This window comes from Emys orbicularis, chromosome 7, assembly GCF_028017835.1.
Source record: "Emys orbicularis isolate rEmyOrb1 chromosome 7, rEmyOrb1.hap1, whole genome shotgun sequence".
Lineage (NCBI taxonomy): Eukaryota > Metazoa > Chordata > Testudines > Emydidae > Emys > Emys orbicularis.
The window spans coordinates 100,060,981-100,078,333 of record NC_088689.1 but is presented as its reverse complement, the minus strand read 5'-3'; the positions used below and the strand labels follow the sequence as shown (position 1 = coordinate 100,078,333).

The following is a 17,353-nucleotide window of genomic DNA, read 5'->3' as shown; positions in this document are numbered from 1 at the left end:
AAGGAAAGGCCCATTCCTTAGCATTCACTGTAATCTTCTAGCCAGCCCAGTCCATGGGGGTTCAGGTAAGTGGAGAATCAGTCAGAAGGAAGACTGGATTATCTCACTGGGGCAGCCACACCACCCCATGCAATAGTTCCTTCAAACACACAGGGCCCAGTCCAGTCCATGCAGTCTGAGCAGAGCCCACAAGACTCCTGGCAGTGAAGGGGTCAGGAGAGGACACTGTAGAGTGTGACGTCACCCTCTATCCACAGCTCTGTGATCCGGTCCCAGGAGAGCCCAGGCGTGTCATACTGTCCCAGGGGGATCCCGTTGAGTGCCAGTTTGAAACTCCCCTCCTCACAGACAAGCAGCAACTAGAAGAGGATTGGCAGAGAATGTGATGGCAGGTATGGGCCAGATCCCCAGCTGGTGTTAATGAGCATCACTCCCTTGGAGTCAATGGAAACAGGACTACCCAGCTGAGGATGTGAGCTTGTATTTCTGTAGCAGTTACAACCCCCCACCCTCTCCCCAGTTGGCTTGCTGAGATGCAGCCACCTCTGGAGTAGCACGCCACTCCTCCCCTCACCCCTTCATATAGCTCTGCAGAGCTGCAGCCACCTGTAGGGTGGGAGGACAAGAGCCAGGGAACTATAACATGGGTGGGGGGGAAGATGGAGGGAGGATTCTGATCACAGGCAGACAGCATAGTTCCTTGAAGGACTGAGGTAGCCCAAGGGATGTAAGGAACTGATGCTCTGGGCTCCAGGTTCAACCCACCCTGCTCGAAATTTTTCAGGGGCAGGGAGGAGGGGGCTTTCAGTCCTACTGATGAGCCGACAGGGCATGCTGACGGCAGCTACCCCAGCGCAGGTGATGGGGCTGCAGAGAACATGTGCAGAAGCCCTGTACTCTGTTCCTCCTCCCTGGGCTACATGCAGCCCCAGGTGACAAACAGGGGGTGCTGGATCTCCAGTGGCTGGACCCCCAGGAGATCCTCCAGGCAGTATTACAGCCATAGCCAGAGCACCCCCAGTGGCAGCAGGCAGTACTGCACCCTGTACTCCAAGCTACACATAGTGATGTATTAGTCAGCCTGAGCCCCATCTGCTACCCTTGCAAGAGACAGACCCTGCTCCTTCTGTGCCAATAGAGCGTTACCTCAAAGAAGCGCTGGGGATGAAAGGGGAAGCAGGCTGCCACTTTCTCTGCATGGCTCAGGGCCTCATCTGGGAAGGAGCTCCACATCAGGGCTCTGGTTCTAAAGCAGGTGCTGAGTCTTAGGGGCACATGGGACGGGTCTTCCCTCAGGCTGAGGCTGAATCTGCAGGGTAGGTTTAGCTCAGAAACATGGTAGGTGGTGGTGCTGCCACTGGAAGGGTGGTGGGAGTGGGAGTGTGTGTGTCACAGCTGCCCCCTGCTGGGGAGAGCATGTATTTATGGAACATGGTACTTTCCTCCAAGAGCTGCAGCCAAAGATCTTTTCACTGGTGCCACTCACCAGGATTCCCCTTTGCTTCAGCAAGATTGTCATGGGTTCCAGGCCTGCCCAGGACAGCAATTTACACTTCTGCCTCAGAACAGTTTCCAGAGCTCCCTGAGGAATCCCTGGGCGGATCTCTCTGCACAGCACAAGCCAGAGGTCAGACTGGCTGATCAGAATGGTCCCTAATGAGTCACACTGAGTGCAGCAGATATGGAGCTGGGGGTTAGATGCTGATCAAGGGGGAAGTGAGGTTTAGACAGATACTTACCCCTCTGGCACTGGGCAAACCAGTCCTCTCACTGTAATGGTGTCTCTTGATGCAAGTCCACGGGGGAGCGGGTGGCAGTATGGCACAGCCTGCGGAAGGAAAAATCCAGGTGCCATTATTAGCCTTTAAGCCACAGGAGAGAGGAGCACAAGCCCTAGTGGGATCCTACGTAAGAAGCCATGGCGGGGGGGGGGGGGGAAAGAGGTCTGGGATCAGGCCTGGGGTACCCCAAATTATCACTGGGACCAATCCAGCAGGCCCCCACAATACAACCCTCCATGGTTAAAGCACAGCAGTACTGGCATCCTGTGCAGAAGTCCCCCTGCAGCCCCATCCCTCCGCACAGAACTTTTGCTAGCAGCTGCAACTTGCCCTCAAATTTCAACCACCCCGTCAGATCAAACCCAGCTGCCTCACAGGTGCAGGAACCTGCCGGTTAGAGATCACAGAGGCAGGCTTCACTCACCAGCTTGGAGCTGTTTAGCTGCATTGGCTAAAGGGAGGAAGGAGAGGAGAAAAAGTTGAAACGACAGAGTTGCACTTGCGTGAGGACATGCCTGTTGCATGTGCACACAGTCCTCCGCTAGCTGTGCGCACGGCGAGGGGTGAAGAGACCAGCACACACCCCCATGCCCCCTCCCCTGGAACGGTCTGTAGCTCAGAACCACCTGCATGGGGCTGCATGGACAATTCAGTGTCAGACAGACTGTTGCACTGCTGCAGCGATGCATTATTAGAGGCTGAAGACATTGGGCCAGATTGGAGGCTCCGGCATCAGTTGCATTCAGAGAATGGCACCAGGCACGGCACAGATCCCTAAATGGGTTGCTACAGGACTCAGGACGGTATGTCATTCCCTCTACGCTAACACCCTCTCCTCCCCTGATCTGTCAGCTAGGAGATGCAAAAGGACCACAGATTGGGAGCTCTTTGAGGCAGGGACTGGGTTTTTGCCATGTGTTTGTACAGCACCTAGCACAATGGGGTCCTGGTCTGTGATGGGGGCTCCTATGTGCTACCACAATATGAATAAGGGAAGACACCAAGTCCCCCCACCCTAGAATTGGCTTTGCCGGGGTGTATGGGGCTGGCCAGCAGTATAGATTGGGGGTGCGGCCGGGGCAGGCCAATGCTCTGGCTATTCTGCCCCCCTGCAGAGCCCCATGGGGGTCATGGAAGCAGAGACAAGCCCAGATGTGCTGTGATCAGGGAGGGCTGGCTTAAGGACCCCTAAGCTGGCTTCCCTACTCAGCCGACACACCAGGGGATGGATAGTCCTCTGCTGAGCTATCCACAATGGGGCACGTGCTGGGATTTATCAGGGACAGACGCCTAAATTTAAGACCAAGAGTTCCCAGAAGGGCTGGCGATTTGGGGGTGCTTCATATTTCAGGGGTTGCTGCTCAACTCCAGGCACCTGATTTTCAAAGCGACCAGCGCTGCCTCAACAATCAGACCCTGTTGGGAGTGTCTATGGCCAGGCACCCCCTCAACGTCCCCAGGGGCTTTGGAAAACCTCAGCCATCTGCCCCTGCAAACAGACCATGGTTGTCTCATAGGAGGGAGGCTTGAGCTGGTGCCGATGATGGAGGGAGCACTACAAGGGAACACCCGCCGGCCCATTGGGTTGGTGCTGAGACATTCAGCTGGACTCACATGAGCAACAGGGTACTCAGTTCGGCTGGCGTCAAAGGGCTGCCCATGCAGGAGAAAGAGAGAGTGTGTTAAGGACTGGGGCCCTGATCCACAGCTGGTGTAAATCAGGGATCGCTCCATTGGCGGCCCTGAGGCCAGACCCCCAGCTGGTGTAAATCGGGGTCTCACACCTCATCGCTTGTTGGCTGAGCTCATTGTGCACATCAGAGCTCTTTGCATCCCTCCATCCCAGCTCCCTGGCTGCCACTCTCCCATCCCTCTCCCTCCCCCCAGCTCTTTCAGGGACTCCCTGCAACTCCCACCCCCTTTCTCATGCCAGGGGCTCAAGGTGTCCCCAACTGCCCCCATGCTTCTGTGTGCACCCTCATTCCCCCATACCAGGGGCTCATTCTCCCCCCCCCCCGACAGAAGTTGTGTGCCCCCCTCCCTGCCCACTAACTCCCCTCCCTGATGCAGGTGCCCCATCGCCCTATTGGTTTGCCCCGCGGAGGGGATTACATTGCTGCGCAGGAAGGCCATGCTCTTCACCATGATGTCGCCAAACACCCCTACGGTGTCCACTCGGGCCAGGGGCAGGCGGGAGCGGTACTGGAGGAAGTGCTGTCCATTCACACTCACCTGGAGAGAGGGAGAGGGGAGGAGTTCAGCTCCCTGAATGGGCAAGATCTCAGCAGCCAGCTGGGGTAACCATGGTCACCAGGGCGTCAGAGGGGCCAGTGACACCAGCAGGTGTAAGTCACCAGCTACATCTAGTTACACACACTGAAGGTCTTGCCCCTTTTCTTTCCCCACCCCTAAGTTACTGGGTTGATGCTGCTCTCAGTCACCCCAGTGTAATTCAGGAGAGCCCCCGTGGAGTCGTGCCAGTGAGACCTTGGGCTAAGCCAGCAGAAAGCCAGGCTTACCCCTGTGTGTCTCCCCTATTCAGGAGCTGCCAGGGCCAGCATGGGCAGGCTGAGGGGCTGCCCCACCTTTAATGCCCCCAGGGCACAGAATAGCCAGAAGGCAATCGTGTCCATGTCCTCTCCCTGTGCCAGGGCTGCTGCAGAGGAGCCAGCTCTGCACTTGGGAACCCCCTGCACGCACCAGAGCTACTCCAAGGGGACCTTCCCCCCCGCCCAGCTCCCCTGTGGCCTCCTTTGCACCAGCGCTCACTGGCACTAAGGGGCTGCAGGGCAATGTTGGACAGGGCCCCTGGGACCTGAACTCCTGGTGGGGGGAGGCACTGGGTGCACACCTGCCCCTAGGGGCTGATAACAGGGGTCAGAGACAGCCTGTGGCCGCTCCGTGCTTGGATCTCCATTAGGTGACAATCATCCCACTGCAGCTCCAAGTACCACCCTGGAGCTGCTACCACCAGCACACTGAAGGCCGGGGGGGGGGGGGGGGGGGGAGAGAAGACCTGCCACATAGCCATGGGAACTCCCCAGCCTACCAGAATGGAGGGCTTGTAGCCATGGGAACCCCTAGCCCCCATTGGGGGATGGGTGGGGACACATGTAGTAGCCACAGGAACGCCCAAGCACCCTAAGACCCATCCCACAAGGCTGGGGAAAGGGCCTGTAGATATGGGCAGGCTTGTGCCCACCCACTTCCCAGGATTTCTAATAAGGCCCCAACACCCAGCTACAAGCTAGGGCTCCACTGACCACTCCTCACCTGCACCTCATCCTGCCCAAAGAGGAAGAGCAGCTGGAAGGCCTCTCCCCTCTTGAGAGGGAGGTGGGGGAACTTGGTCTCCTCCAGCCAGCGCCCGTTCTGCAGGGTGTTGCAGATTACATGAGGCCGGGAGCGGAAGCGGGGGTTGAAGTGGATGGCAATGTCTGGCCGGGGCATCACACTACAGCCACACTGGAAATCCACCTGGAACCTGGGAGACAGAGCACAGAGTGTGTGTGTGTGTGTGGGGGTGGGGGGGGAAGGGGGCACTATATGGACTCCTGGGTTCTCTCCCCAGCTCTAGGCAATGACAAGGCTGACCCTGCTGGAGTCCACGATATTTGCAAACCTGGGGCCTGAATCTCAAATTTGGGGGAACTAAGGTAGCTGTGAGAGGCACAGATGTACAAATACACCTTGAAAATAGGATGACAAAAACTTCTCTCTGCCCTTCACCTATCTGATGGCAGTAGCTCTTATGCCTACTCCAAACCTTAGCTCCCTCTCGGAGCTAAAGACAATGAGAGTCAAGAGGTGGGACATCTTATCTGGAGAGCATTAATTAAGCTTCTGTTAAAATGCACAGTTCCCAGGGAAGGAGAACTGTGGTGCTGGAGAAGGAACCTTCCAGCTATTGCTAGTGTCTCAGATCTAAGACTCCCAAAATTTATTTACAGAAAAGACTTCATCTCATAGGCCTGCTGAACCCTTAAACGTAGATCGACCTAGCTACGTCACTCAGGGCTGAGACAAGTGTCACGCGCTGTGGGAAAGTTGACCTAGCCCCTGGAGTAGACATGGCTAGGTCAAGAGAAGAATCCTTCCATTGGCCCAGTTACCGCCTCGTGTGGGGGTGGGGGGTGGATTAGCTGCATCGATGGGAAAAAAAACCCTTCCCTTGCTGTAAGAAGCGTCTACACTATGGCAGCTGCAGCGTCATAGCTGCGCCATGATAGCATAGACATGCCGTTAGTTTACAGCAGTGGTTCTCAACTTATTGCCCTGGACCCTGCCACGTGCAGTGGGCCGGCTGCCCTGGACCTCGCAGGGCCAGCCAGGAGCCCTGGACCCTCCCCTGTCGTGTGGCTGCCCCGGACCCCACAGCTCGCAGGACTGGGCGGCTGCCCCAGACCCCTGCTCCTGTGGGACCAGCTAGGAGCCCTGGACCCCACCGGGTAGCCCGAACCCCTGCACGCCGGGCAGCTGGGAACCTGGCGAACCCGGCATGCTGGCAGCCTTTAGCACACAGCTGAGCTGGGCCGCAGCTGTGTGCTAATTGGGCCGTGGGTTGAGAAATGCTGATATATAGAATATGTGCCCCAACTCCAAAACTATAGATCTGTTTGCCTTATGAATCAGACCTGTTTGCCTATGAATCAGATCTACATCTGTGAACAATCTGTCGTGTTCCTCTAATGTAGTGTTTCATATCCTATGATACGCCTTGAAAGATTTGAAATAAGAGTTCATCAAAGAATGTACAGAACACATCTACCAGATTTAGACAAGGGGTTTTGTTGCCTTTGTAAATGACTGTGCACTAGACCAGTGGTTTTCAAACTGTGGGTCATGACCCAGTATTGGGTCGCGGAATATAAGGCAGTGGATCACGACAGCTCTGGTCAGCACCACGGATTGGGCTGTTAAAAGTCCCGTCGGTAGTGCTGCCTGGCTAAGGCAGGCTAGTCCCTACCTGTTCTGACACCGCCCTGTGCCCCGGAAGCGGCCAGCAGCAGGTCCAGCTCCTAGGTGGCTCCGCACACTGCCCCCTCCCCAAGCACCAGCTCTGCACTCCCATTGGCTGGTTCCCGGCCAATGGGAGCTGGGGGGAGGGATGTGCCTGCAGGCGAGAGCCATACAGAGCCACTTGTGAGCCTCTGCCTAGGAGCTGGGACCTGCTGCTGGCCACTTCCGGGGTGCAGCGCGGTCTGCGGTGCCAGGACAGGCAGGAAGCCTGCCTTACTACCCCTGCTGTGCCGCTGACTGGGAGCCGCCGCTGGTAAGCCCACGCCCCATCTACCAGGCATGGACAGAAGCAGCAGAGAAACTGAGAAAGCTGAAAGCCAAGAGCCACTTGGCAAGTGACCAATAGAAATCAGAGGATGGCCCCTTCCAATAAGCCCTGAAATCAGAGTATATAAAATTGAAGTCACCAGGTGGAACCCCAGAGTTTTGATGAATCCCCATGTGGGAAAGACACCCCCCCTCATCCAGGGTCACAGGACTAACAAGAGTTAACTGAACCCACAAAGAAGCTGCAGAATCCCCAGTGAAACCAATACTCAGAGGTTTAACAGAAGCAGCAGAAAAGAAATCTCGCTGCAAGGATTGTATTTCTTCTTCTGTTTTTAGCATTAATACCTGTAGGTTATCTTGCTGAGCCAACGCTCTTTAGCAAGACCTCAAGTAACCATAGTTTAGAGATTGTAACTAATGAAGGAGGCCATGCCTATAGCAAAAGTCCAAGCAAACTGACCTAAGAGATTTGAACTATAAATTTAAGCAATTGCTTTTGATATTCTAAACCAATCCATCCGAACAGCTGGGCCTGCTCCCTTAAGAGACAAATGCCTCCTTACTCCTTGGAGCGATACTGGAAGGGTGATAAGTGTGTTAAGTACTAAAGAACTGATGACATAAGTAAATATAATAAGAAATCTTGGTGATTTTCATTGGTCCTTGGTGTAACTGCTGAGCCTCAGCCATAGTCCATCATAAGTGCTTGCGAGACAACATTGTGTGGTCAGTACATGCCTAGAACACCGGTGGTCTACACTTGATTAATGAACTATTGATTATATGCTGATGTGGTTCTGAGTGAATAACTGAACTGTTGATTGGTTGAGAATAACCAAGTGTCTCGCTTTAAGAAATATTATTCAAGTTAAAAGTTGACCTGAAAAGAACCCAACACTGAATTAATTAGCTAATGCTCCCTGGACTCGATAAAAAGGGTTTATTCCATTAAATTCCTTTCTAACATTGCCTATAACACATATCCAGTTGGTAAATCTAGTTTGGTAGGTTTCAGCTTTAAAACCTACCTGGTACCTCAGCAAATTCATAAAATTAACCCCATTTCATGCTTAAACCACTTGTGTGAAGTGGAGCCACCCAGGGGCGGCTCTATGTATTTTGCTGCCCCAAGCACGGCAGTCAGGCGGCTTTCGGTGGCACACCTGCGGGAGGTCCGCTGGTAACGCGGATTCGGCGGCATGCCTGCGGGAGGTCCGCTGGTCCCGCGCCTTCGGTGTACCCACCACCGAATTGCCACCGAAGCCGCGGGACCAGCGGACCTCCCGCAGGCCTGCCGCCGAAGGCAGCCTGACTGCCGCCCTCACAGCGACCGGCAGGCTGCCCCCCGCGGCTTGCTGCCCCAGGCACGCACTTTGTGCGCTGGTGCCTGGAGCCGCCCCTGGAGCCACCCCAGAGCAGTTCTCACTCATGCTTCCCTGGGAAGAAGAGAATAGCACAGAGCCCTCTAGTCCCTGGTCAAGGAGGGACTAGAACCCATAACTCCCTGCTTGGAGGCCAACTCTCCTGGAGTCCAGGGATTGCCTCACCCCATCCCTTGGTAGCTTCAAACTGGAGCTGAGAACATTTTTGGCTGAAATTTTGTTTTTTGGGGAGGGAGGGGGAGGAAATGCAGATTTAGCAACACTAGAAGGTTTTGCCAAATTGTTCATTTTGGGGGGGGGAAATCAAAATTAATTTTTTTTTTATTTTTTCAGTGATTTTTGTTGGTTGGTTTGTTTTGAAGTTGCCTCTAATGTTATTAAATTCAAAGATGTTAAAAAAAAAATGATCAAAACCCAAACATTTTGTTTTGGCTCCAAGTAAGCATCCCCAAAGTAAGCACTGACCCAAAACGGGTCATTTTCAAAATCACCAACGAAGTGGAAAAAAGCCCAGCCCTACTTTAAGCCGACTTTGTCCCCAGGAGTAAGTTAGAGCTGCCTCCAGGCTGCTCTAATCCATACCTCTCCCCGATGGCTCCTGTGAAGCAGATACTAGCTGTAGCATAATGTGTGGGGATGTAAAGTTCCATGAGAGGGTAAGGGTCACGATGGGACACTTGCCTGGCAATAAATCATGGCCTTATGTAAGGCCCCCTGGTGGTTATATAAGATGAGGCCTTATGTAAGGCCCCCTGGTGGTTATATAAGATCATGGCCTTATGTAAGGAACAATTGAACCAATCGGTGTGGGGCTATACATGTGATAAACACATGATTCTCCTTCTTGTCCAATCGGTAGATGTGTAATTATAGCCTAATTGTGTTATGTAATGTTAAGAAAGACTATAAAAGAAAGCTTGTAATAAACAGAGTTGGAGTCAGCTTGCAACCACATTGGTCATGTGCTTGATCCTCCCCGCATTGGGACCCCACAATAATGCACTCTGACAATGGCTGAGGTAGGAGTATAACCCAGGTCTCCCAAGTCACAGTCCAGTGCTGTACCAACTATGCCATAGTTCCTTTGGCCTTACACCAGTCAGGGATTTCCATATAACAGGAGAGCATTTCCACCTACTTATGCTGCAAGAAAGGCCTCAGTGTAGCTAAGAATCAGGCCCATAGAGTGGCATCATAGACAAGAGAATTCCTGACCCAGCCTTGTAAGGGACTGGAAGGATCCTGAAACTCCCTGATTAAAGAAAACTCTAGCTACAGCTCACCTGAGCACTGTAAAATCAGAGGGTTTAACACATTAATTCTCAGCAGCCACTGAACTAGTGCATTTTTGGTCTGACTGCAGGAGCCATGAATCAAGGGGTTCGAGTAGGATGAGAAGCCCAAGCCCCAGGGAAATAGCCTTTTACCTTTCGGCCTCTGCAAGGACCACGCCCTGCACCAGAACCATCTTCCCATGGGTCAAGCCACCGAAGATCATCGTGATGTACGGGAGCACCTGAAATGGACATGGGGTGGAGGAGAGGGACTCATATTGGTGTTGGAAATGGGAGAGTCTGGGAGCTCTGACTGGTAACACTGGACTCTTGGGTTCTCTCTCCAGCTCTGGGAGGAGAATGGGATTTAGAGAGTTTGGAGGCAGGGAGGGGAGTTCTCATCTGTGCTCAGTTGGGGCTGGGAGACAGGACTCCTGGGTTCTATGCCCAGCTTTGGGAGGGGAGGAGAACAGCTAGAGCAGGGGTGCCTTGAATACAGATCTCCTGGGTTCTATGCCCAGCTTTGGGAGGGGAATAGGGTCTCATGGTGCCTTAAAATAGGAGCACATTAGCTGGGGCAACGGAGTTAAGACACCCAAGTTCTATCTCCAACTCTGCTGCTGATTCACTGTGTGACCTTGCACAAGAAACCCTCACTTCTGCCCCTTTCTGTGCCTCGGTTTCCCAGGGTATCAGACACCAGTTATTGCTTCAGCTTAATGGCTAGTGGTCAGTGTTGTGATCTGAAATTCCTGGGCTAAGTAGATGGAAAAAAACAACAACTATTCAAACCAAAAGCCATGGGGGTGTGGCGGGGGAGGTGCGATCAGACACACAAGGGTATTAAAATAATACAGACCCTAAGCCCCAGCCCTTCTCCCCATTGGTGACTGGCTAGTTGACCAGAGATGATTAAAAGCCAGAATGTTTTATATGAACCCCACTAAGCTTTGGGGAGAATTGGGGGTACAATGGATTCAGGAACTAAAAAACCAGCACCTTTTTGTACAGCAGATGCCTGGATTTAGCAGAGCCAAAACTGAAACCACAACCCCAACCTCCTGAGCTAGGACTGACTTGATTTAAGGAAACTAGCAACCACCTGCCTGGTCTCAGCTGAAGTTTCTGCACCTTACAGAGTCTCACATGATCAGTTCAGAAAGGATCAAGAGAAAGACGTTTGTACAGAGAACAGCCCCGATGGCTGAAAAGTTTAGTGATAACCTGATTAGTCCCCTCCCCCCAAACAAACACACACAGCTGCACAGAGGAGCTTAAAATGAGATTCCAGCTAAACTAGTCACACATGCAGGCCTTGGGGGTTAACCCTTTAAAAAAAATCAGGCTTTCCCTAGACTTAAGATAAAGTCAGACAGTCCCTACTGCAGCAGGGACTCGAGCCAGCTTGCCAGGAAGTGAGGTCAGCTGTCAGATATTTGATAGCACCCATCTTGAGAGCTGTTGAGAAAACAAAAAAACCCACAAAGTCCTGTTTTAAAGCAAATGGCAAGCACCCACCCTCTGGGCAATCAGAGCCTTTTTAGGGGCCTTGTGTCAAGCACCCCAAGGTTTGAGACATTCAGAGATCAAATTGCCTCTTTTGGGGAAACAAAACACAACTTGGCACATGAGGGAAAGAGAGAGGAGGGTGACATTAGCTTGGGAGCTCTCTGGGGGAGGGACTGTCTTTTTGTTCTGTTTGTACAGCACCTAGCACCGTGGGATCATGGTCCATGAGTAAGGCTCCTACCTGTTACCACAATACGAACAGTGGGAGTGCAGGAGCTATATGCTGCTCTCAGATGCACCCCTTTAAACCTGGCTGGAGCCACTCCTCTTTCAATTCAATACCTTGCCTCTGGACTCTCACCCACCTAACACAGCATGATTCAGCTATAAGAACACAGGCCAGAAGTAGGAGCGAACTGATCTTTGATTTCATTGCACGCTGGCTGCCCCTGGGCACAGGTCACAGAGATTACTCACCGGGTGGAAAACTGGGGGCTGGAGGATGAAATCTACCGGAGAAGTGGGGCCCATGGCTTGAAAATCCTAAAACCCAACAGTTACCTTCAGCTTCCAGCAGGGAACCTTAGAACTTGGAGCAGTCACATGATGCAATCACACTGGGTGGAGAGAAAAATTTTAATAGCAATCCACACCAGCTTCCCTCCTAGGCAGATTTTGGTTCTTTCACACTCCATGCAGGGTCCTAGTGCCCTCTGCAATTATCGGGGAAATGCTGACAAAGCTCTTCAGCTGGTGTTGACTGGCTTACAGCCATTGGCACCAGCTGAGGGTCTGACCCACTGAGTGTTTGGGCTGTTGACTCATGCAGTGTCGTTAAAACTGAGTGTAAAAAAATCGTGAGTCAGCAATATTGCCCCCCCCCCCCCCCCCAGGAGTTCATAAATCATGAATCAGCTCCCTCCAAGAAATCATGAGCTTGGCTTAAAAATCACAAGGTTAGAAAAAAACACAGTAATAAATGCTGGGTTTATTTAATTTACTTTCTGTTTATTGTTTTTAAGCCTTTAGGGATCAAGCTTCTTTTGGCATTTGCGATATTTTAGAGGGGGTGGGATGACAGATCTCCCATGCAGAGAATTCAGCTGAGACTAGAAAAACTCATTTTACTTGGGATCTGAGGTGGAATGTGATAGCCGTATAGGCTCCTAAGTTTGCTTGGAAGTCATGCTGCTTTTGAGTGAGGGTGGCTGGCTTTGCAACTAATGCACTAACTGAGGATGCAGGGCACCTGGTTCAATTCCCAGCTCTGCCCCCGCACTCTGTGTGACCTTGGGCAAGTCACTTAATTGCTTTGTGCCTCAGTTTCCCCATCTGTAAAATGGGGGACATAATAATCCTTCCATTGTCTATTTTGACTGGGAGACTGTCTCTCCCTGGGGCTGTGCCTTGCCTAGTATGCCAGAGCCATGATCTTGGCTAATGCTTCTGTGGGCCACTGTAACTCAGTAATATAAGTAATTAACAATAATGTGTCAAGAATAGCTTGCATGATTGGCCTCTCATTTAATTTCTTTGGAGGAGGAAACATGCTCCCAAAGTGCTGCATAAATTTATGCCCTTTTATCAGTCACAACAATAAACTTAAATAAACAAACCTTTTAAAAAATTAATTTCCCTCCACCAGATGGTAGTGTTGTCCCGAAAGCTTTTTGTGTTATTTTGTGGCTAAGTCCCACCCAACGGGGATACAACATGACAGGGTCCAATTCTGCAAAGGTTTAAGCCTGTGCATAACTTTACTCACATAAGTAAAGTTGTAATTATTTGTATTAAAGGAGCACAACCGAGAATGGGGCCCACCTCACGCTGGGCATTGCATATACCCTGAAGGAGATCAGGACCCCATTCTGCCAGGCATTGCACAGAGTGAAAGACAGTCCTTGTAACCAGAACCAGACTGGGGAAGTGAAACTAAGGCAAAATGACTCCCCCAAAGTCATACAGGGAGTCAGTGGCAAAGCCAGGAATAGAACCCAGTTCTTCTAGGATAGGGCCAGGGCCGATGGGGGGGGGGGGGGGAAGCCGGTACAAATGACCGGGGCCCGGCGGTCCAGAAGGGGGCCCAGGGCCCGGCTTCCCCCCCACTCTCGTCGGCCCCGTTTAGCTGGTCCGCCCTTGCTGGGGGGTCCGAAAAAATTCCGGGCCCAGCTTCCCCCCCCCTCGTCGGCCCTGTTTAGCCGGTCCGCCCTTGCTGGGGGGCTCGAAAAAAAATTTTCACCGGGGCCCGAACCCGCTCTTGGCGGCCCTGGATAGGGCCTTATTAGCCACACAGCCAGCCATCTTCTGAAAATTTCAGCCCAACTCAGGGAGCATTGGGAAACATTTAGTTTACCCAGCAGCACAGCTGGTGCAGGACCTTTGACGCTGGAAATGTTCAACTGTAGGTTAACATTCTATTAGCAGGAGAAAAAAACAGACTCAGCAACTTCTAGGTGGCTTTTGTCCTAGGAGCTGCTTGGAAGGATCGGGGCTGGACTTTGATGCTCATTTGTTTGTTGACTTGCCAGACTGAGTTACAACCCATTTGTGGGGTGATCACAATCTTCCCAAATGGGTCTCCAAGCAGGTTCCTTGTTTGGGTCATTCCCTCACGAGCAAATTTGCCCCCAGGCCATCTCCCTACCGACTGGCTAGCCAGATGTTGCTCCTTCAGACCCAGTTGTTGCTCCTCAGTTTTCCTTGGTCTTGACAGGGGCCATCATATGCAAATGTGCCATGAAACGCCCCACTGCGCTTACACAAAAGTGACATTCTGGGCCCCACAAAGTCAATGGGAGTTTTCCAAATTACCTCAATGGGGGTAGGATTTCACTCACACTCCAGTTCAACCACAAGTCACCGTCATGCTCATAGTAGGGAAGGGAACTCGCTCCATTGCACCAATCGGTGGGGCGGGATTCTCTGGCCTGTGTTACGCTAGATGATCTAATAGTCCTTGCTGGCCTCCAGGACAATGTGTAGATGAATTTGTATGCTGTCTCCGAGAGGCCAGAGTGAGATCTAGAACTGAGAGAACACTAAGCATTGGGGTAGGTTTGTCATCTCACATAGAAATGGATCGATCTATCCCTCCCTCCCCACACACCCATCTACATATAGTTATCCATCCCGATATACCCATCCTCTCTCAGCACACACACCCCTCAATTGGTCGATAGAAAAATTTTGGCCCCAAACTCTGGAAAGCAGAAAAATTTGCCTGAAAACTGAAAAATTTTCAGTTTGGGAGGTTGGTTTTCAATTTTCTAACAAAAAAATTAAAACTTTTCAAGGAATGCAAACATCATTCATGACAATTTCCATTTAGCCAAACTCTAACATTCCATTAAAATAAAAAAGTTCAGATGGAAATTTTTTTTAGCAGCCCCTATTCACAAAACCCCTATGAGGCCGGGATGTTCATTACGGCCATTTTTACAAAGTAGGAAACTGAGGCACAGAGCATAAGTGAGGTAGTGTGTAGGAATAGGGTAGTATCCCTTTAAATAATTGGTGCTGTAGTGGTGCTCACCGTGTTCTATGTTTTAGAACCCAACCAAGGAATGCATCTAGGCCTTGCATGTTTTGTATCCTCAGTAAACACTGTTATTTGTACCCCATTGTGCCCGTGTGGTGGCTTTGTGTTATGTAAAGAGCTAAAGATCATTTTCTTAGCCTATCGCTTTGACTCCGGTCTTTACATCCCTCCACTAGCTCTCCCTTCTCTTTCACATCAGACCTAAGCCACTTGCCTTCCCTTTCAAGGTCCTTCACGCTCTATCCCCACCTGACCTATCATTCTCATCCGCTATGGAGGTGATGACTCCTGCCTCCAGCCAGCCCATGATGCCGGCCTCCATCGCCCAGTGCCCACTTGTTACATTTTCACACAAACCCCTTCATGCTTTCTCCCCTGCGGCCCCTCACGCTTGGGAGGAACTCCCCATAAACACTTGCAAAGCCACCTCACTGTCCACCTTCAAACTCTCCTCAAATGCTCCATTGCTGGGAGGCCTACGAAAAACTTGACAACAGTCAGGCCACTGGTGGTCTGAGCCCACTGCCTGTCACGCTGCCTGGGATTGTCTCCTAGTTTCCTTCTGCTCCCCCGTCTGGCTGTATCCAACTGTCATCTCTTGTCTTATCCTTAGATTGGCAGCTCGCTGGAGTAGGGGCCATCTTTTTGTGCTGGGCCTAGCACCATCGGGTCCTGCTCCAAGGTGCTATGATAGTGCAAATGTCACAAACACAACAAGCAACTTGCTCAAATATCTGGACTAGAACAGGGAATGGCGGCACGATCTCCAGAGTCCTAGGGGAGGGCCCTAGTCATGAGGCTGCCTGTCCTCTCTGGAAACTAGCGTAACACTCTGCCAAGTTCCATCTGACCCACTAACTTTCCTGAGCCAGCTAGAAAAACACCCCGCCGTGACTCCAGTGCATCATGGGTCCTCGACCTTGGTCAGTGAAGCTTCACCAGGGCTCTGACCAAGCTCAAAAAAGACGACCCAACAAATTCCAGCCTGGTCCAAAGGGTGGCTGCAGTCAGGAGAGTGGTGTAGGAATGAGGTGGAAGGGAAAAGGTCACGTGAGTCGGCAGGCAGTCATGCATGTGGTGAACTAGAGATGGGCTGTGGAGCTAAGTGCTCTGAGGTCTACGCTTAACCCTGCCACAAGTTGCCTTGGGCAGGACATTTCCCCTCCCCACCCTGTGAGCTTCACCAGGGCAAGATCTTTCACCAAAGCCTTGCCTAGACTGGGCAAATCCATTGTGCTGGGGTGATACATGTCATCGTGACCAGCACAGCAGGGCTTGAGCTGGGAAACTCCAGAGCTGAATTCACAAGTCGTTACAGGCAGACTTTCCAGCTGATACCTGTAACAGCACCACCACCCCTGTGAACCACACCTGAGTTATGCTACACTAGATGGGTGAAACTGAGGCACGGAGCGAGTGGAAGCTACTTGCCCAAGGTCACACAGGGAATTGGGCCCAGGTTTCTGCCTTAGCTCAGTGCCTCAACCACAAGACCGGCCTCCTTTGCCCTACAGGAAGCCTCCAGCCTAATATTCACCTATGCAGCAGCCACCAGGGCTCAGGAGCAATGGTTTTGCCACATCAGACAGTAGGGGTCGCCCACTGTGTAGATTCTGCTGGTGGAGCACACTGCAAACACTAGGGGCTCCTTGCATCCCTCCATAGCTTCCTGGGTGCCACCATCCCATCCCCCTCTAGTTCAGGGACTCACTGCAACTCCCCAGCCCCTTCCTCATGCCCTCCCAGCCCCTCATTCCCCCTCCCTGCATGGCAGGCTCTCTGTGTGCACCCCTCTCCCCCATGGCAGGGGCTCTGTGATCCATTTGACTCTGCCACAGGGCACTGGTGAGCTGGCTCTGTGCTGAAAACCTAACCATGTGGCATCAGCCTCTGCATCACCTTAGTGCCTATCCCAGTGAATTCAGCAGCGGAACCTTCCACAGCTAGTCAGTTGGCTGCATGGGCTGGGTGGGTCTTTCCTGAACTAGCTTGGTGGTCTAGTTGTTACACCAAGGGAAAGTTAACTAGGGTCCTTCTCACTATGGGATCTAAGCACTAGGACTCCTGGGTTCTAATCCCAGCTGTGGGAGGGCAGTGAGGTCTAGTGGTGACAAAGTGGATTAGGAGTCAGGTCTCCTGATTTTTGTTCTCTGGAAGCCTGGCGGGTTAGAGCAGGGGTAGGGTCAGGACTCCTGGGTTTTATGCCCTGTGATAGGAGGAGAGAGTGTTCTTTCTGCTCTGCACAGCAGTAAAGAGTTGGCAGATCAGCTCGTCAATGGCCACATTCTTGCTGTCTAATGCTTGTGCCAAGCTTCTAATAAGCCAGCAATTTACAGCGTGACTAAATGGTTCAGCCATCAGCAAATCTGCTTTGCTGGCCCCGCCATGAGAAAGGCTGCTGCTTTCTCCCATCATGCAGCAGGACGGGGTGTGCTGGAGCTGACACCATCATGGACGGCGTCTTTGGGGGTGGGGCAGTGGGTTCATGCCATAGCCTCTGCCCCCCCTGACTCAACTCCCAAATCAAATTCCCCCAGTGCATCCCCCTTGCAACGAGCTGCAGCTGAGAAACTGGCCTTC

The 17,353-nt window shown here is 52.1% G+C and overlaps 1 protein-coding gene across 1 annotated transcript; it reads right to left on the bottom strand.

The window, feature by feature from the left end:
* Nucleotides 1–212: 212 nt before the first annotated feature.
* Nucleotides 213–11,766, bottom strand: LGALS12 (galectin 12). The gene is made up of 9 exons (XM_065408500.1): nt 11,713–11,766; nt 9,880–9,968; nt 5,055–5,265; nt 3,894–4,013; nt 3,396–3,434; nt 2,206–2,232; nt 1,740–1,828; nt 1,147–1,309; nt 213–359 (listed from the first exon to the last, which is right to left on the bottom strand). Exons 1-9 carry the CDS (start codon nt 11,764–11,766, stop codon nt 213–215), a joined length of 939 nt encoding a protein of 312 aa, XP_065264572.1.
* Between the last annotated feature and the right edge of the window lie 5,587 nt (nt 11,767–17,353).